At 39.9% G+C, this 21812-nt stretch overlaps 1 protein-coding gene across 2 annotated transcripts in view; it reads left to right on the top strand.

Moving 5' to 3' along the window:
- The window catches only part of znf292.S (zinc finger protein 292 S homeolog), a 39621-nt gene extending 19955 nt beyond the window's left edge, over nucleotides 1-19666 (top strand). Inside the window, exons 5-7 of one of the 2 annotated variants that reach the window (XM_018265456.2) lie at nucleotides 521-657; nucleotides 9185-9326; nucleotides 10262-19666. In XM_018265456.2, coding sequence (XP_018120945.1) covers nucleotides 521-657; nucleotides 9185-9326; nucleotides 10262-17251 — 7269 coding nt within the window. In that variant the 3' untranslated portion in view covers nucleotides 17252-19666. The remainder of the gene's footprint in view (nucleotides 1-520; nucleotides 658-9184; nucleotides 9327-10261) is intronic. The other variant, XM_018265455.2, reaches the window with a different exon arrangement.
- Nucleotides 19667-21812: the final 2146 nt, after the last annotated feature.

Genomic DNA, 21812 nt, shown 5'->3' with positions numbered 1-21812 from the left:
TGATCAAATACAGGAATAATAGGCCCCAATAGCACCTGTTATGGTGGCCAAAGGGTTAAATATAGACCAGTGTAATCTTTGTAGCCCAAGCTTTTTTTTGGGGGGGGGGTAGCTTGCATTAAAATTAACATATATTGCAATGTATACAGTAATTCCTATACAGTTTGTATTTTTATTATTATTCAGCTTTTTGTTCATGTTTAACAGCTCTCCAGTTTTTCACTTTGGAATTTCAGCAGCTGTTGGTCGCCAATGTCCAATTTACTCTAGTGGCCAGGCAGTGGTTTGAATAAAACCAGAGACTTAAATATGGATAGGAGAGGGTCTGAATAGAAAAATAATAGCATTTTATTGCCTTTTAACAAATAAGGGCACACCTGTTAATAATTAAGATAGTGAAGTTGGTAAAGGAATACTTATTAATTGCCACGTTCTGAGTGTTTCAAAGGATATTCACGGTGAAAAATACAAGAATAAGAATTCCTGTTTATCTAACTTTTTAATATTTGTTTTTTAATAGATTGCCAAAGTAGATTGCAAGGATGCACTTGACATGATTTGCAATCTAGAGTCTGAAGGTGATGAGAAAACCTCATTGATTCTATGTGCAGCTTTTCTGTCTCGTCAACTGCAGTTTGGGGAAATGTACTGTGCATGGTGAGTTTTTATGTTATTTCTATCCTATCAGCTACACCTTAACAGCAGTTACCTCTTAAAGGACCAGTAACATCAAAAAATTAAATTGTTTTAAAGTAATAAAAATATAATACAGTGTTGCCCTGCACTAGTAAAACTGCTGTGTTTGCTTCAGAAACATTACTATTATTTATATAAATAAGCTGCTGTGTAGCCATGGGGGCAGCCATTTAAAGGAGAAAAGGCTCAAGTTACACAGCAGACAGCAGATAAGCTCTGTCTGTCTAATGGTGTTATCTGTTATCCATTATCACATTATCCACAAGTAGAGATATGTTATAGGATCCTTTTTTTTTTTTTTCAATAAATACACGACCAAAATAATAATTTTTGTTTCATTTGTTTAACTACGTTTTTTAATTTACTTTTAGGACTTGTTTGAAAATCAGATGATGTTTTAGGGCAGTTTCGTATAAAAATATAAAAACATTTTTTAAAGGGTTCATAAACTTTCGAGCACCGTGCAAAGCGGTTATTGTCTTTCCATAGCCCCAATGTTGTGTTTCGACAAAAAGCAGGAGGCATGTCCTAGTTACTACAGGAGAATGTTAAGATGTAATTAGAACATAGCCAGAAATAGCTAAAGATTTCAACTTTCGAAACGGCAAGAGCAAAACTAAATGTTTGATTATAGCCTGTCTAGACGGAAATCCTTTTGCCAACAATTATAATATTATACATTAGTCTTTAGGTTTTCTAAATGAATGCAGATAAAAATAGTTATTTCCTGGGGTTGCCCGTCCTGTCAGTGCAGATGTCTGGGGTTAAAGCTGGTCACCTCTGGAGACAAGACAAAAGAATAAAATCTGTGGCTCCTCCTTCCCATAGTATCCACTGCACCTTTCCCTCCTACGGGCAGTTTTTATTGTGTCCTGCTACAAGGAGGTAGGACTTTGGGGATTCTCCCCACTTTTTTTTTAAATAGTGTAGTTAAAGGAACAGTAACGTCAAAAAAAAATAAAAGTGTTTTAAAGTAATGAAAATATAATGCAGTTTTGCCCTGCACTGGTAAAACTGCTGTGTCTGCTTAAGAAACACTACTATTGTTTATATAAATAAGCTGCTGTGTAGCAATGGGGGCAGCCATTCAAAGGAGAAAAGGCTCAGGTTACACAGCAGATAGCAAATAAGCTCTGTCTGTCTAATGGTGTTATCTGTTATCCATTAGTTAACCTGTGCCATATAGCCGTTTTTCAATTTCCGCCATTGCTCCACAGCAGCTTGTTTATATGAACTATAGTAGTGTTTCTGAAACAAACACATCAGTTTTACCAGTGCAGGGCAACACTACATGATTTCTCTAGTCGGCCCTCCTGTCAGTGCAGATGTATGGGTTATGTCTTGATCATCTCTGGAGGCAGGACAAAGATTGATGACTCATGACCCCTCCTTCCTCATATATGTGCTGGCTCCACCTCACTTCCTCAGTTCTTTTGTCCTGCCTCGGAGGTGAAGGACAGATTTTTTATTTTTTTTTATTTTATTCTTTTATCATTATTATTTCTTTCAATGCAGCACTGAGGGTACGCAGAGCTACCCGGATTACTGGAGAGCACTCTAGGCTGCAAACTAGCTAATAGGCACGCTGAGCTGTCTAGGCTATACCTGGCATACATTGCTAATGGGCACGCGGAGCTGCCCAGGGCTATACCTACTAAAAGGCTAATGGATACGCTGAGCTATCCAGGCTATACCTTGAAAAACATATCACTGCCGAACACGCAGAGCTGTTCATTGGGCAGAGCTATAGGACAGATAGAGCTGTTCATTACACAGCTAATGGTGCACGCAACACTATGGGGCACACAGAGCTGCTCAATTGTTAACTCTACTGAGAACACAGAGCTGCTGCGTACCGTGTATAGATGGAACGGGAGACGCATGTCATGGCAAGTAGTGGTAGTGCAAACGCTACCAGTTCCCCTCCATTACCAGGCCACGCCGGGTGTATCTCACAGGGCACAGCGGACCGACGTCATCAATGTGCGCGGTCGGCACGCCTACCGTACACTTCGCGCCAAACTAGACACGCACAGTACTAAAGGCGCAGCGTGGGTGCGCACTGACGTCATTGGCGCGACACGAGCAGCTTCATGTACTCATCACAAGCTGCGCATACAAGTTACATCCAGCGGATTCCTCACACGCTTTACCACAGCTAAGGAAAGCACAGGTACATCATTGTACACAGTGATTATACTAATAATGGAGAGGGCAGATTCACTCACAGAATTGAGAGCGGAGATACAGTCAGTAAAGAAGGGCAAGAAGACAGAAAGATTGCCTAAATGTAGAACATGCAAACATTCCCTCAGAAAAACGGAAAAGACTTATTGTACTGACTGTAAACCCTATAAGGCCACAGACTCACTGGAACCACCAGTCTTATCTCCCAGACCAAACCAACAGTCAGAGGAGGAACTGTTGATTCCAAATACTTCTCCTACTGGACATATTACCACTGACTCTGTACCACCAATAATGGGTACCCCAATTACATTAGCTACCCCATCTACATCGCAGGCAATGCCAGCCACCACACAGGGTGGGGTGTCTATGCCATGGGCTCAAACCCCAGCGCCTCAACCACAACCCCCAGCGCCACAACAATTTGGAGAATTTCTCCAATGGATTATGCACTCAGTGCAACCACCACAACCAACCACATCAAGTGACCGCAAAAGACGCAAAAATCCAGTACACATTTCAGACTCTTCTGAATCTGAGGAAGGGTTAGTTTCAGACTCGGATGAGGAAAAACACCCTGAGTTCACATCTGATAGATCTGACCATTCATAGGCCAAATCAGATACTGACTCTGAGGAAGAGAAGCAATCCTTGCTAGACCCAGACATGTCTAAGAAGTTACTACGTCAAATGTTACAGACATTAGAAATTAAGGATGAATCCATTCCTCTATCAAAGGCAGATAGGCTTCTAGGGGGTCATAGGAAAAGTAAGTTAGCCTTTCCAGTATTTAAATCAGCTACTCAAGCGATTGAAGCAGAGTGGAACCAGCCGGAAAGACGCATTGCACTCACTCAGAGATTTTTTAAAACTTTCCCAGTTCCAGAGGAACATGAAAAGAAGTGGGATAAACCTCCTAAGGTTGATTCCGCAGTAGCTCGCCTTTCTAAACACACAACCTTACCAGCGGAAGAGGCCGCTTTTAAGGACCCACTAGACCGCCGCATGGAGTCAACACTGAAGAGAGCGTATGTACAGGCAGCAGCTGCATTACGGCCAGCAGTGGCATCAGCAGGACTAGCCCGCACGGCTAGACATTGGGCCCTCGAATTGGCTCGCCAACCACCTTCCTCACAACAACAGCTCCAGTCAGAGGTGGATAGATTGGCTATGGCATTAGGTTTTCTAGCAGAAGCTTCCATTGAAATGATTAAACTGGCGGCAAAGGCAACTACCAATGCTATAGTTGCACAACGTGCTCTATGGCTTCGTCACTGGACTGGTGACACAGCCTCAAAACTTCGACTATTGTCTCTTAGATATACAGGCGAGTCCTTATTCGGCCCGGATTTAAAACAAATCATAGCGGAAGTGACAGGGGGCAAGAGTACCTTCTTACCAACGGGAAAAAGACAGAGATTTGAGAATCCCAACAGGTTCTCCGGCAAGAGAGCTTGGAACCAGCAATCCAGACCTTTTCGTCCCTTTCGCTCCAGCTACAGGTCATCCCCGAATGATCAGAGTAACAAACGCAGCAGGCCCATCTGGCACCAACAGAACCGAAACACAAAGAAACCAGCTACATCCAAACCTGGCTCTGCCGGACTCCAGGCAGACAATACAAGCTGTGGGGGGCAGGCTACAAAGATATTTGGGCGAATGGGAGACACATGTAACGGACGATTGGGTGCTCACCATCATTCAGCAAGGTTACAGAATACCTTTTTCCTCCCGCCTGCCTTCTCACAGGTTCATACCTACCACAACAGCCCCACACAGACAACTACATCTACAAGAAGCAGTTCACCAATTACTCAGCATGGAGGTCATCGTAGAAGTTCCATCTCACCACAAGTTCAAGGGTTTTTACTCGAACCTTTTCCTGCTCAAAAAGAAAGAAGGAACATTCAGACCCGTTCTCAATCTAAAACCATTGAATCTCATGGTACCCAACAAAAGGTTCAAGATGGAATCAGTAAGATCTGTCATAGCAGCCATGGAACCCAATGCATACATGACTTCCATAGACTTGCAGGATGCCTACCTGCATATACCCATACACCCAATGTCCCAACGCTATCTTCGATTTGCAATTCAAGACAAGCATTACCAGTTTGTGGCATTGCCCTTTGGACTTTGTACTGCGCCACGCATTTTTACCAAGGTTCTCACCCCAGTAGTGGCCTACCTCAGGTCTCTAGGAATCCGGATAATACCCTACTTAGACGATCTGCTCATTACCGCCCCCTCAGAAGGCCAGGCAACCAAAGCCACGACCACCTGCATACAAGTACTGAACCAGCATGGTTGGATTATCAACACACACAAGAGCAGTCTCATACCCAGCCAGACAATTCTGTTCTTTTCAATTCAGTCGCCAAGAAAGTGTATTTACCCCAGGAGAAGATCAACAAATTGATATCCGCGACACAGTCATTTCTCACAATGACAACAATCTCAGCAGGGGCATACCTACACCTTCTAGGGCTTATGGTTTTGTCCTTGGAGGCCATCCCCTTTGCCAGGTTTCACATGAGACCTCTACAACACAACTTCCTCTCCTACTGGAACAAGAACCACAGGGATCTTCAACAAACTATATCGCTGGAGGTCGCAACCAGGGACAGTCTGGCCTGGTGGACCCATCCACTGAACCTCTCAAAGGGCCGGGACTGGTCCTTACCCCAGTGGGAGATCATAACTACCGACGCGAGTCTCAGGGGTTGGGGAGCAGTGTACAAGTCACACACCCTTCAAGGGACTTGGTCGCCTCAAGAGAGTTGCCTCCCCATCAATGTGCTCGAACTGCGGGCTATCGTGCTAGCACTGGAAGGATGGACTTCGCTCCTTCATTCCCTACCAGTCCGGATTCAATCCGACAACGCCACGGCTGTGGCGTATGTCAACAAACAGGGAGGCACACGCAGCAAATTTGCAATGAGGGAGGTGTCACGCATTCTCACTTGGGCAGAGAACACTGTACCAACAATTTCGGCAGTTTTCATTCCGGGAGTTCAAAATTGGGAAGCAGACTACCTGAGCAGAACAACAATCGATCAGGGGGAATGGTCTCTCAACAACGAGATTTTCCACTCTCTCACTCTAAGATGGGGAACTCCAGAGGTGGACATGTTAGCCTCAAAACACAATCACAAAGTCCCAACGTACTGTGCCAGGACATGGGACCCAGGGGCAACCTTTGTGGACGCTCTAGTGACGACTTGGAGCTTCAAACTCATCTATGCTTTCCCCCCACTACCTCTGCTGCCACGAATCTTACGGAAGCTCAAACACAACAAGGCAACAGTGATACTGATTGCACCAGATTGGCCCAACAGAGTGTGGTACTCAGATCTTGTACAATTGTCAGCGGCAAGACCATGGCGACTGCCTCTACTCCCAGACTTGCTCACGCAGGGGCCTATATCTCATCCCAACGTCGCAATGCTCCATTTAACGGCTTGGCTGTTGAAACCCAATGGTGGACACAACATGGATTCTCACGGGAGGCAATTGACATACTTCTCAGAGCACGCCGACCGTCTACCTCCAAAATCTACCACCGGGTTTGGAAGATTTTCATGACTTGGTGCAACCAACGTCACCTTCAATGGGATCAAGTGCCCACACAGGCCATCATTGACTTTCTTACTGACGGGTTCCGCAAGGGGCTCGCTCTCCGGACACTCAAAACTCAAGTTTCAGCTTTGTCTGCACTTACTCATACTCGCTGGGCTGATGACAGCACTGTTATCCAATTCTTCAGGGGGTTATCAGGGTTCGGCCTCCCATTAAAGACCCAACACCTTCGTGGGATCTCCCTCTGGTGTTATCTGCATTGCTAGATCCACCATTTGAACCGCTGTCTGCGTGTGATCTCAAGTGGCTCTCCCTCAAGGTAGCCTTTCTGATAGCTATTACCTCTGCTAAGAGGGTGTCTGAGATAGCAGCACTATCTTGTAAGGAGCCTTGGTTGGTTCTCCATGAAGACAAGGTTGTCCTTCGGACTTTACCAGACTTTTTGCCCAAGGTGGTCTTTCAATTTCATTTGAATAATGACATCATACTTCCATCCTTTTGTCTACGACCAGCGAACCATAAGGAGAGTCGTCTCCACCGTCTGGATGTTGTGAGAGCCGTTCGTATCTACTTGAAACGATCGCAGTCAATTCGAAGTTCTGACAGCCTGCTTATTTCATATTCCGGGAAGACTAAAGGACAGTCGGTCTCTAAGAGGACCATTGCTAGGTGGCTGGTGGACACCATCAATACGTCTTATGATTCCAAGCAGAAGACCAGACCGTTTTCGGTAAAGGCCCACTCTACCAGAGCTCAAAGTACCTCATGGGCTCTGCAGAACATGGCAACACCAGAGCAGATATGCACAGCTGCCACATGGGCATCTCCAAACACTTTTGTTCAGTTTTACAAGTTAAATGTTTTCGCTTCTCAGACGGCCGCGTTTGGCCGGAAAGTTCTACAAGCTGTCGCAACTACGACTCCATGGTGATCTCTGCTCTATGGACAGGCAAATTCAGCACTACCCACCCATTTGAGGGACAGCTTTTGGACGTCCCATACGTCTGCACTGACAGGAGGGCCGACTAGAGAAAAGGGGTTTTTGTACTCACCGGAAAACCCTTTTCTAGTAGGCCCGAACTGTCAGTGCAGTAAGTCCCACCCAGGCTGATTTTAGTATGGGTACAGGGACCTCTTTGTCGCTATCCTTTCATTTCTATCTGTTGTCTCTTGGCTTCTTTCTAACCTCTCTGTCTCCACTGTCTGAGCTTTACAAACGAACTGAGGAAGTGAGGTGGAGCCAGCACATATATGAGGAAGGAGGGGTCATGAGTCATCAATCTTTGTCCTGCCTCCAGAGATGATCAAGACATAACCCATACGTCTGCACTGACAGTTCGGGCCTACTAGAAAAGGGTTTTCTGGTGAGTACAAAACCCCCTTATTTTCATTAATTTAAAACACTTAAATTTTTTGGTGTTACTGTTCCTTCAAGCTATTTAATTAAGGGAAATGCGTGGTTGACCTTGTCCCAGGGACCTGGGCTGGGCTCCCTCTCCTTGCCGTTCTACTGCACAGTGGCTTCATTGGCCACAGTTATTTGGGGTGTACTATTTAAAAAAAAAAAAATGTTTTGGGATTGTGATTTTGTCCTTTAATTAATGCGCTTTTGTCTAGATGGCATAAAAATTTCTTTGAACAGCTTCAGTCAGCTTATGTTGACTGAATATTAGTGCTAGTTGGGTTTCGCAAGTTGATCCAATTACAAAGGTGTTTAGGAATGAGTGGATTTTTCAGATCTCCATTTGTATGTTAAGGCATGTGCCATTCAAAACCTATTTTGCTCAAAATGCCAGGCTTCGTACATATTGGTGTTTTTTTTTTAAACATTTACAAACATGTTCACACACGCACCAAAGGGAGTTTTTGAAATTTCCAAATGCAACCATTTATTCTATATTCTTGGGCCAAGAAAATGTCTAAAAAAAAATTGACAAAAAAAGCGAATGCTATAAAATGCAATTCTGATCGCAATCTGTTAATGCATTTATGTGCTCTCAAAGCTCCATCGCAGACACAAACAAAAACGCCAGTGTGTCAGAGCCCTGAAAGTCAGAAGTGGTTGATTATATATATATATATATATATATATATATGTATATGTATATGTATATGTATATGTATATATATATATATATATATATAATTTGAGAAAATAATGTTCCTTTAATGTGAACTTGATACAACTGATCGTAAAACTTTTCAGATGCAGGCTGTCTGTGGAGAGCCTAGTCTAGATCATTATCCATTGAGGAAGGGCATCAGATAAGATTTATTTCTCACAGTATTTAGGTGATCCCACCTACAAAACGTGTTGTAACCCGAAACTTTAATTGGTGGGTGTCTTCTAAGACCATTTTCATTTTCAGACCTAGACATTGGGTGGCACTAATATCTAAATTATATCTGAGAGTTTGTTACCTTATTACTCAGGCATGCAATTTGGGATTGGAAAACTTTGCTACCATTTTTTTGGCATGAACTGTGCCTGTGTGCAACACAATCCAGTAAAACATGTATTTAATCTGTACATAATTAAATATTGCATTTTCTGTGTATATCCACTTAACTAAAAATGTAATTCTAATTAACACGACTGTGCAACCGCACAATTTTTTAAAAATAAATTACATTTAATTGCAGTTTAGCAAAAATCTCATAAGCATTTATTTTTATATTCTTCTATTTTATTTTTATATTTATATGATACTTGTTTCCACAGGGAACTTACCCTTTTTTGGAGCAAGTTACAGAGGAGAGTGGATCCATCAATACAGATATATCTTGAGAGATGTCGCCAGCTGTCTTTGTTGACGAAAACTGTATATCACATTTTTTTTCTGATCAAAGTTATTCAGTCAGAGGTAAACCTTGATGTTCCACTAAGATTGTTTGCATGTGGTCTCTAAGGGTGATGGCAGACGGGAAGATTAGTCGCCCAACGACATCTTCTCTACTGGGGGCGACTAATACCCCCAAAATGGCATACGTATCTCTTCGGAATTCCGAAGTTCCCTCGTGAGGCAACTTCAGGCGACTTTGGAAAATCAAGCGTTATGTATGCCATTTCAAGGCATTTGGGGAGATTAGTTGCACGCAGTAGAGAAGATTTGTTGCTGTCTGCCACCATCTGAAGGGCAAAAACACAAAGAGCTACTAGTAGCAGCTACTTTTTCTGGCTACAAAATACCCTGCCATTGACAATACAGAGAATTGCCTCTACTAAAACACATTTTGTTAAGCCAATAATCACAATTGTTTATTTTGTAGCCATGACAACACCAGAATTGTTTATAACAGGGCATTTTGTAGCCACAAAAAATAGCTGCTCTGTGTGTATGCATCCTTATGGACTCTAGATAAGTGTATCTAATGTAAGCCCCTAACCTCACAGCAAACAGACTTCACATGGTTACATTTAAAATACTGTTAAAATGACACACATAGCCTGGAGGGGATTTAAGCTAGGGAACAGGTAAAGTTTACAATCACTTTTTCACTTATAAATTATTACTATTTGTGATGTATTTTAAGAAATATTTTTTTGAAACACAAAAGCTGGTGAACATGGTACTGTCTTTCTATATTCTGCTTGTTCTTTTATTATTAAAACAGTTCAGTAGACACCTTAAGCCTCACAAGTACACATTAAAAATAACACCTACTGTTTAGTGTTTCTTACTCCAACAGAAACGGAGTATAGTTAAGTAAATTTCCCAATAATTAGTGGAAATGCTGAAATTTTTTTGTATGGCTTGTGTTGGCTTGTATAGTTATACTTCTTTTTTCCCCTATACAGACTGAAGGTGCAGGACTTCCAACTTGTATTGAGTTGTGTGTTCGAGCTCTACGTTTGGAATCAAGTGAAAATGCAAAAGTAAAAATCTCCATCTGCAAGACTATCTCTTGTTTATTACCTGATGACTTGGAGGTTAAGAGAGCTTGTCAGCTCACCGAATTTCTCCTTGAGCCTACTGTCGATGCATATTATGCTGTTGAAATGCTATACAATCAACCTGACCAAAAGTATGATGAGGAGTCTCTTCCAGTACCAAATTCACTACGCTGTGAGCTTTTGCTTGTATTAAAAACTCGATGGCCCTTTGATCCAGAATTCTGGGACTGGAAAACACTAAAGCGCCAGTGTCTTGCATTAATGGGAGCAGAGGCATCTATTGTGTCTTCAATTGATGAGCTTAATGACAATGAAGTATATGATCAGACCGATGACTACCAGGAAGTGACCAAAATCTCCTGTCTAAATGGGCTTGATTGCTTTGATAATGTTAACAATGTAGAAGAAGAAGAAAAACAGAAAAAGAAAAACATAAAAAAAATGAGAGAACGTGGATACGTATCAGCAAGATTTAGGAACTGGCAAGCATATATGCAATATTGTGTACTATGTGACAAAGAGTTCCTTGGCCACAGGATAGTGCGCCATGCGCAAAAGCATTTCAAAGATGGCATTTACAGCTGTCCAATATGTGCACAACAGTACAGCAGTAAAGAGAACTTTGTTCCACATGTCACCTTCCATGTTAAACAATCTTGCAAAGAGAGGCTGGAAACAATGAAACCCTTAAGAAGAGTTGGAAAACCTCCTAAAAAAGCGCCAACTAGTAAGAGTAAAAAACCTGTAGCAGTTTCTAAACAGGAGCGGCCAATTAAGAAGAACAGTCTCTATTTAGATGATTTTATCGTATTCAATGATAATGACAAATCAGAGGATGATGAGAAAGACAACCAACCTGATATTGCCCAAAAGGAAGAGCAGACACTTGTTAATGAATTTGCCTGCCCCGTGCACCTATGCAAAAAAGGGTTCAAGTACTTTAAAAACTTAATTGCACATGTAAGGGGACACAAAGGTGATGAGGAAGCAACACGTTTCCTTGAGATTCAGAGCAAAAAAGTTGTCTGTCAGTACTGCAGACGACAATTTGTTAGTCTTGCTCACTTAAATGATCATTTACAAATGCACTGTGGAGACCAACCTTATATATGCATACAAATGAAGTGCAAAGCAAGTTTTGAAACCTATGCTGACCTATTGTCTCACAGGAAGGAACACAGAGTTTTCAGAGCAAGGTGCATGTTTCCTAAGTGTGGGAGAATATTTTCTGCTGCTTACATGCTCTTTGATCATGAAGCACAACACTATAACACATTTACTTGCAAATACGTTGGCTGTGGAAAAATCTATCATTCTCAGCTTCAGTTAGAAAAGCACTTAAGTGAGCATGTACCAGAAGAGACTCCTCTAGAGAGCAAATTTAACACAGCTCATCAACAAACTGCAATGCTAGGAATAAAACATGTAATGGCTAATAAGCAACCAACATCAGTCTGTCCAGTTGATAATGTTAATGCAGCATCAGGAAATTCAGTTAATGAACGTGCAGATGAAAAAGATTCCAACCTTTCTTCAGCAGTCCTGCCCCAAAAAGAAGAATCACTTGTTTCAAATGGAATACAGCAGACAAATTTGCTTGACCATCATCTTCCTCCTACCACTGAAGTTCTTCCTTTTCAATCTTTGCTAAACCAGATGTTGCCATCATCTTCAGCTATACTAAACCAGACCCTTCCACTTGAGGCAGATATTTTAAATCCTTCTAACTTGCCTGTACACCCAAGTAGCAATGTCAAATTGACATCAGTTCCTGACGAGTGCCCTGATATTGTGCTCAAACAGAGAAAATTGTTAGCAACAGATAATACAAATAATTGTAATAAAAATAAACCACTAACACGTTTGCATTTTGAGGAGCCATGTCTTTCAGTTTATGAAGGTTGCAAAACATCCTGCCCTATTGAAGTAAACAAAGATCTTGTCAGCTCTAATGCTGTTGAAAATAAAATGGAAGTGCTATCTGAAAATTTTGTGGAAAGGCAGGTTAGCAGTTTAATGCCTTTTGAAACAAACAACCAAGCATCTCAGTTGTGTGAAAATAATTTAGATATGTCTGGATATGATGAAAATTGTAAACCAGAAAATGCTTTATCATTGTCACTTGAAACAAGCAGTATGCTTACAAATGTTTTGCCTTCTGTTAGTAACCCAGGTCCTGTGCAAACATCACCAGCACAAAAATTTAAATGCAGTGTGGAGGGATGTACAAGGATTTACAACTCAGTCCAAAGTATAGGCAAACACATGAAGACAGCCCACCCTGAGCACTATGATGCCTTTAAAATGGAACGCAAGAACAGAAAAAAATTTAAATGTGCAAATTCTGTATTGCCTTCCACAGAAGACAAGCCTACATATTGTATATTGCAAGATGAAGGTTGCAGTAATCCAGTTTTTCAGCCACAGGTACAGAGTGGTTCAAATTCTAATTTTTGCAATCAGTTACAACACATTCCAAATCCAGTTATTACATCACATCTTGAGAATCTGAACCCAATTCTTAGTTCTGTTGAAAGTATTATTTCTCAAAGTTTGTCAAAAAATGTGGCAGATTCTCTTCTGGGATCTGATGTTGGAAATGTAACCAGCACAACCCTAACATCACAACTTGAGGATCTGGCAAAAGTTGTTTTACCTTTAAAATTTGAAAACGGTTCTGACCCATTTCTTCCGATGCCAACTGAAAATGATCCTGTACCAGTCATGTCTTCTCTCAGTGGGGCTACAGTTTTTACACAGCTAGGCAGCAACACAAATCATGATCAGGTGTTATCTGTTGGAGAAGCTGCCAATTCTGTATTTCTGAAAGAGGAAACCGATGCAGAATCATCATTTTCCAAGCCGGCTGACAATGCAGATATTGATGCAAGCTTTAACTTGGATAAATCAGCCACAATGCTTTCTAACACTATCGAAAATAAAAATGGTAATGGACGAACATCAAGAAATAGAGAGAGAAAGCCAAGGCACAGTTCTCGCCCAAAATGCCCTGCAATAATCAGAGATGGAAAATTTATATGCAGCAGGTGTTTTAGAGCCTTTACTAACCCAAGGTCACTTGGTGGCCATTTGTCTAAACGAGCTGTGTGTAAACCTCATAATGAATATGACCATTCCCAACTGGTCCCACAGATAGATGGCCAAGCCAGTGTGTTGGCCAGTATGATACTGTCCTCCAGTCCAAAACACAACTTACAGTCACCCTCTCAAACATATAACCATGAGGTGTCCATAAAAGAAGAACCTTTTTTTCCTACAATTTCTTCCAACAATCAAACTAATCAGTTTTTCTCTTCTTTTGTAACCCGTGATATGGATGAAACTAAGAAAGTAATTGAAACTCCAGAAATTGTAGCAAACAGACCATTATCCCTGAATATGACTAAAGATGGATCTCTAAATGTCAGTAGTGATACAACCCCATTGACTGCAGTTTTGTCACAGATCTCACCAACTAGTACCAAAATGGAAGAAAGCCGCAAGATTCTACATTCTGAATTAAATAACTGCAATAAAGCAGCTACAGTGACTGATAATGTTGAAAATGGATTGTGCTCAAATGCCTCATTGAATGCAGGTAATGAAAACAATTGCTTGTCAACCCCTGTAAGCAGCACAAGAGTGTCTGTTATCAGTGGGCCACAAAATCCTTCCTCAACAGCAACCAAGAAAAAGGGCGGGGGTACTAGAAAGAAGAAGAAAACTACTGATGTTCCTACTGAAATCAGTACTTCACATGAACTAGCAAAAAATCTTTTAGCAGCAGTAGGAGGCCTTCCACAACATGTTGGGGGGAGTCTGCAGATGCCAACAGAAATGCAACCAAATTTATTATCTTATAGCTCAGAACTGATTGAAAACATTGCAAAGCATTTAAACAACACAGACAAACAGTTGTTCTTATCCTGTATAAATGATACTATTAAAGGACATGCTGATGCAAATGTAATTTCTCAAACACCTGATAAGCCAGAAAAATTTGATTCTGTGGCCATGCCTACTTTTACCTTGAACAGTAAAGAGCATTCTGAAGTACAAATACCGACAGAGTTAATAGGGAGTCATCTTCAAGGACTAAATTCTCAAGCAGCTGAAGTATTTTCAGTTAATGGCAATGCAGAAAGCCCTTGCTTTTCATTACCACGAAGTCAAAATACTGTAAACACAGACCTAGACATTCTATCAAGGGATGTGCATAATATTATTTCTGCAGCAAATAATGATAGTCCAAATGATACACTCAACATTCCCATATGTTCTGCTTCCCCAACACAAGAAGCAGATGCACATATATTAGAAATCATGGATTTAGTACAGAAGCTTCAATTAGTGGATAGTGTAATATTTGAGAACATAGGAATTGATTCAGTCCCCGGATGTCCTTCTGACTATTTGCCCATGACTTCTAGTGTTATTGTTCCCAATCCAAGTTTAAATGTTGTGGAGGAGCCGGATGACTCGAAATCTTTACTGGACAAATGTAATGCAAAACCTTTTATTTGCCAGGAGACAGATTGCACATATTGTGCAATGACGAAGGACGCTTTGTTTAAGCACTATGCTAAAGTACATTACTATACACAAGAAAAGATTATGGATATAAAGAAACATCAGCTAAAATTTGCTCCATTCAAATGTGTTGTACCCTCATGTACAAAAACGTTTACCAGAAATTCAAATCTTCGAGCACATTGCCAGTCAATGCATAACTTTACACCAGAACAAATGATAAAATTAAAAATCAAGAGAGCATATGGAAGAAAATCTGAAATTACATGTGCCAATATCCAGGAATTACCTCACACAATTCCAGAAATGGAACATAGTGTAGACAAATTAGCCTCAGTTCGACAAAAACAGCATTCTGAACAGCATCAAGAAATGCCAGCGGTTGAGCGAGTAGAAGCTCCAAAAGAACAGGAACCCATATCTCCTCAGAGTCTTGGTAAACCATCTTCTCACGTCCTCCAGGCTTTAAGCCAGAAATGTAAGAAAGGCTCCAAAGTACGAAGGAAGACAAAAGAAGTAACAGACAAAGTAGACATCCAAAAAGATATCAAGCCTGCTGTTCAGGAATTTAATTCATATAAACCTTACCAATGTGTTCATCAAGGCTGCACAGCAGCTTTTACTATACAACAAAACTTAATACTTCATTATCAAGCAGTACACAAGTCTGTTTCAAAGTTCTCACTAGAAGAAGGTGAAGAATGTGAAAATGGCTTTTCTCAGAAGGAGTTCAGGTGTATGGAAATAGACTGCTCTAGAATATTTCAAGAAGTTGGCAGTCTTGTACAGCACTACATGAAATTTCATGAGATGATAGCAGAGGAAATTGAAAATGTACTTTCTTTAATAAATATTGGACAATTTAAATGTGATCAGCTTAACTGTGCTTTGTTGTTTACTAGCTGCACCAGTTACATTGAGCATCTTGAAGAAGTCCATGAAATAAAAATGAGGCATATTAAAGTGGAAGGAGAGGAAATGTACAAATGTGATTGTGAAGGTTGTGACCGTGTTTATGCTACAAGATCCAATTTGTTAAGGCATATTTTTAACAAGCACAATGACAAACATAAGGAGCATCTGATTAGGCCGAGAAAAATTAGTCTCAGTGATCAAGACACTACTGATGAAAAACCCCTGAAAGAAAAACCTAAAGTAGCTAAGCAGAAATGTGAAACAGAAGGTAATGATGTCCTCAAAGCGAAACGCTCTAAAGGTTGTTTGATTGACAAAGATATTAAAATTGAACAAGGACAGACAAAACAAGAAACAACTTTAAAATATGGCAGGCATACATATTCTTTAAAACCGAAAGATGCTGCATTTGTAGAATGTTCCAGTAACCTTGCAAAGCAATATCCTTGCATGGTACGTGGATGTACATCTGTGGTTACAAGTGAACGCAGTATAATCAGGCATTATAAATGTCATAAACTATCGGGCGCCTTTATTTTAAAACACAGAGATTCACTAATAGTATGCAAAAGACGTGCCCGCCCTAAAGGCAAAGCTGAATCTATAATTATTAAGGCTGGAGAAGATGCTAAAAATGAGATCTCCTCACAGAAAGAATCTGTACCTAGCCTGCTTGCATTCATTGACGAATCTAGCTTATCTACATCTCAGCCAAGTGAAAATGAAAAAGATGAGATGGATGAACTTGCAGAACTCTTCATCTCAAAACTGAGCAATGAAGATAGCACAGGTTCTGACAGCCAAGCAAGGACTTCTTCTTTTGTAAGCAGTGATTTTCACGAAACTAGCTCTTGCCAGTCAGAACCACAGAAGGAAACAAGTAACCTAAAAAGAACCAATAAGCAAAAGCATGTCCTAAATCGAAAAAGAAAAGTTGATAAGTCTGACATGCAATCAACTGAAACAAGTAGCACAGTCAGTGGAGAGGAGATTATTGCTACCTTGCCTACTACAGAAGAGCCACCTGCACTTGACTTAAGCTCATTTAAACCTATGGGGTTTGAAGTATCGTTTCTTAAATTCCTGGAGGCATCTGCTACCCAGGAAGAGGAAAGTGTGGACTTGGATGATTTTAAAGCAGAAAGCAATGTTGACTTGCACCTAATCAAGAAAAAAATGCGGTTATCTGTAGATGAGGACGAACTATCTTTGGGGAGTTCAGAGAGTGACCCTTACTTATTATTTGCTAATCCTTTACACTTTCCAGACATGGACAATATAAAATTAGTTTTAGATCAGAAATTCAGTGACTATATTGACCTTGTTGTAAAGCAGCTTAATGAACTGAAACCTGTTGTTGTTCTTAGAAGACATGAAATGTTGAGGAATGAATTGACTAGCACATCCAAGGAAAACGTTTTAGCGGTAGCTGAGGAAGCTACAGCATAGAAAGTTTCAAAATCCCTGAAGCATGCAAGTTAATGTATTTTTTTTTTTAACTCAACTTTTATTTTTTCTAGGGGAGTTATCTTGGCCAAAAAAAAAAATCATGGCTCAAGTCATGCAAAGTTTTTACTCCATTTTATCCCTATGGGACTTATGGGACTTAAGCAATGGGATTGTTTTAAGTTATGTAAATATTGTTTTAAAACCTCAATATTTCTATTGATAAATTGTCCTTTCACAAATCAAACAATTTGTGTATTGTCTATAATTTGTTATGCTCACAAGTAAACTGCTGTTGTGCAGGTGGATACTTGTGTATTGCATTTTTTATGTAAATATCACTGTAACACATTTGCTGCCTAAGTATAAACTATTAAATAACACATTTATATACTGGTTTTTCTATTTTAAATTGTCATATTTTAAATTAGCCCAGTTCTGATCTTCAAGTTTTAAAAATAATACCTTAATCACCCCTTATGAGGAGTTTGGGGGAAAATAATTTTTTCCATCAAGTTTTTGTAATTGTTTTCATTACAATATGTATATTAAGTATCGTTGACCCCTATTTTATATAAAGGGCCTGCTCCAATAAATGAAAAAGTATAAAGATTATCTTGGAAGGGGAGGGGGGGGGAAGTTGACCATACACTGAAAAAGTCCTAAGCAGCCTTATCAGGAGAGGACCAGCGTCATGGTTCAAACTTTTCCCTAGAATTTTCTGAACTAACCCCTAATGTCAGTTGAGCAGAAACGCATTTTGTCCCATACACAACCCAATAGGTGGCCAAGTCTCCAACAGATGTTAATCCTAAAACTGTTCAGCAAAAACCTGGTACATTGATGATAACCTTCCTCAAAAAGGACACATTTCAGATATAGATGTATTTTTAGGGAGACTAGGTTTGCTCTGCTGAAGATCATTCCTGTGAAAAACTGGTCATGGCAAATGTCACTCCTGAAAAATATATTATAAAAATGTATTCATGACCCAGTGCCTCTTTTCCTACTTTACATGGTTGCAATGTGTTTAAGCCAGCATTTAAGAGAACAAAAAAACACTAGAATCATATATGTAACATGTGTTACAAAAATGTCTGTATATAGGTTTATTAGGTACTCACCTTACCAAACCTGTAGTAAATATTTACTTCATTTTCCTGTTGCTCTGTCCTAAACTATGAAGGTGCTACTGACAAAAATACAACCGTTCTACATGATCAGAACACATTTTCTTCAATTTCAAGATACATCATTATGGTACTGCCAATGTTATTTCCAATGCCATATTTTGTGTTCCCCACAGATAAGGCAAGGCGTACCAGTTGTTATCTGGGCTATAGATTACACATGGTTGCTCAACTGTTTAATGAACCATCCTAGCAGAATAGCTGTACTGTACCTGGTTTTCTTGTTTTTGCACCATATTTGAGATAGATTTTTTTTTTTTTAGATCATATTTCCAGTGCTTCTCCTTATAAACCTTTATATAAATTGGGACAGTTAAGGACACGTAACCCTAAAAAAAGGTGCCTTTATTCAAACACAGAAAAGATCTTTCACAACTATTAGTTGAGATCTGACTAAATGTCAGAACAACAAACACAATTATGAGAGAAGGAAAAAGAAACCCCACCAATAGTTATGATTCTAAAGTTGTCCAAAAAATTCTAAAAAATGATGTACCACAATTATTTAATGACAATAGTTCCTAAGGAATTATAATAAGATTATAAAGTGCCAGTGCCGCTATAAATTCATCCAAAGATAGAAAAATTCATTATTTAAGTAAAGTGCAGTGCAATAATTTAGAATATTAGACCCAAAAAAGATTTTGATTTGGTTTAAAAAAATTTTTTTTTAAAAAAAATGACCAAACATGGTAGTGGGTTAAAAAATGCAGTCACAATCCAAAGAATTAGATGGTAGAAATTGGAAAGAATAGATGGTGGAGTTGTCCCGTAAACTAGCTACCTGATTTTTTCTAGAGCCTGGGACACCACAAAGATAAGGCAGGACAGGGTAACCGGGGCTGTGGCCTTGGTTACCCTGTCCTGCCTTATCTTTGTGGTGATAGGGTCAGGCATACTGCATGCCATACTGGACAGGTACTAGGCTGGCTAATAGAGCTATAAAAAAACATAAGTGATCATGTACAGTTGTGTTCAGAATAATAGCAGTGCACTTGAAAAGTGAATAAAGCTCAAAATTCTTATATTTGCTTTTTTTTTCCATACACTCGTATGCATTGGGGAACACTACACATTCTATTCCAAATCAATAAAAATGTCAAATTTGTGTTATTCCTTAACAGAAAGTGAAGAAAAGGAAATATTAGGATGTTTAAAAGTAATGGCATTGTCTGCATTCTCCTTTATAAACTCAAACATTCATTGTATAAACTGAAAAATGTTTTAAGATTTTGTTTTTTTCTTTTTTTGAATCACTGAACTAATATTTAGTTGTATAACCACTGTTTCCACTGTGTTCCATGGAGTCTACCAATTTCTGGCACCTTTTACATTCCACGATTGCTTTGTTTTGCCTCAGAAACAGCGTTTTTGATGTCACCCTATACGTTTTCTATTTTGGATAGGGCTGGCCACTCCATAACATCAATATAATTGGTATGGAACTAAGATGTTGCTCGTTTACTGGTCTGTGAGTTGGTTGTCTTGGACCCCCCTGCAAAAAATCTTCAGAGGACCATGGCGCACTCCAATCCCCATCCTCCTGCCCACTTCACGTCCTGCCCCAACTCTGTCCACATCCCGCCTCGACTTGCTTCCCCCGTCCTTGCTGGTAAGAGAGCGCGGTTGGAGGGGTTTTCTATTAGCTGTAGAGAAAGCAGATGTCACAGTCTGGACCACCTTGCGACTGCAGAGTCTGCTTCCTCTGTTGTGTTATGCCACTGTGATCCATGATCCCTGGTATGTGATAAATAGGCCCAACACCATAGTATGAGCAACATCCCCATACCATGATGCTTGCGCCACCATACTTCACTGTCTTCACAGTGGCTTAAATTCAGTGGTTTTTTATTAATAAAAAAGGTGAAATTGGGCATGGGTGTTTGGTCGTGTTTTTTTTTTTTTGTTAAATAAAATATGATATAAATTAGAAGTTTAGTAAAATAACCCCCTAAATGTGTGAAAATTGCATTGATAAGCAGTCTACAGGTATGGGTTCGCTTACCCAGCAACCCATTATCCAGAAAGCTCTGACTTACAGAAATGCTATCTCTCATAAAGTCAAAGTTAAGTGACCCACGTATTTGAAAGATGGAAAGTCAGAAGAAGGCAAATAATTCAATACCAATAAAAATGAAGACCAGTTGAAAAGTTACTTAGAATTAGCCATTCTATAACATACTAAAAGTTAACCTAAGGTGAACCACCCCTGTAAATGAAACCGTGTTTTACATAGGTGCTGTTTTATCCAATATGTTTTATAGAGACCTGTAATGTTCAGATCTCTATAAAAAGATCATCCCCTACCTATCCTGTACAGATTTTTAAATTCCTAGTTCAACTTACACAGCCCTTCTTCTCTTCTATGGCATAGGGTATTCAAGGAGCAGCAGCTTTATGGGGAGGGCTCTGCTTGATGTTGTATAGGTCTACAAACAAGCTATGTATGACACAAGAATAAAAGAAGTATATTCATAAAATTATGAATGTACAGGGGAATGTTTGATTTAACTTTTATGTAGACATGTAGAGAATGTACATTCAGGGGAAAAGGTAAATAGCATCAGAGTGGCTCACTGGGTAGCATTCTGCTTTGCAGCATCATGGTCCCTGCTTTGTTTCCCTCTTGGAAAATAAGTTGGTATGTTCTTTCCATGTCAGTGTGGTTTTCCTCCAGACTTCTGGTGTGGCTCCTGATAGAATCGATCCTTCAATGTGTGAAATGTGACAGATACATTTTTTTTTTTTAAAGTTTTTTTGTCCCATACACCTTTCTTGTTAATCTCATTATCAGTTGTGATCATTCTCTCATTACAGATTAATCATGGCCATGGATTTATGGGGCTCATTTATCAACACTGGGTAAATGTACCTGTGACCAGTAACATGACAACCAATCCGTGATTGGCTTTTTTATTTAGGGAGCGGCAGGTAGAACAATGAAAGCAACAATAATTTGTTGTCATGGGTTACTGTCTATGGCAAATTTGCCCCGTGTTTATAAATGACCCCAGTGTGCCTAAAAAGTTCTAAAAGTGTACAAGTTCACAGTTTAACATTTGTTCCTTACCATGAGGGTGTTGTGGCTTGCCCAAGACCATGAGTGTGCAATGACTTAAAAGGAGGCTTATATTTGAGTCACCTTGTATTGTGTAGACATTGATATTCTGAGACTGCAGCTGGTCATCTTTTCTAGGTTCAGGGATATTCTTTTAACATTCTCCTTTGGCCAGGGTCACCAATGACCAGAAATCATCATTTTTTGTTCAAGTGGCTGCTTCTCTCCTTTTTGCCGATTGCCCATTGTATTGGTACAATCCAATGGTAATCAGAAGTGTTGTGTACTTCAACAATATGTCAATCCTCACCTAACC

The sequence above is a fragment of the Xenopus laevis genome, chromosome 5S (assembly GCF_017654675.1).
Source record: "Xenopus laevis strain J_2021 chromosome 5S, Xenopus_laevis_v10.1, whole genome shotgun sequence".
Taxonomy (NCBI): domain Eukaryota; kingdom Metazoa; phylum Chordata; class Amphibia; order Anura; family Pipidae; genus Xenopus; species Xenopus laevis.
The sequence above is the reverse complement of the archived record's forward strand: the minus strand, read 5'-3'. Positions and strand labels throughout refer to the sequence as shown.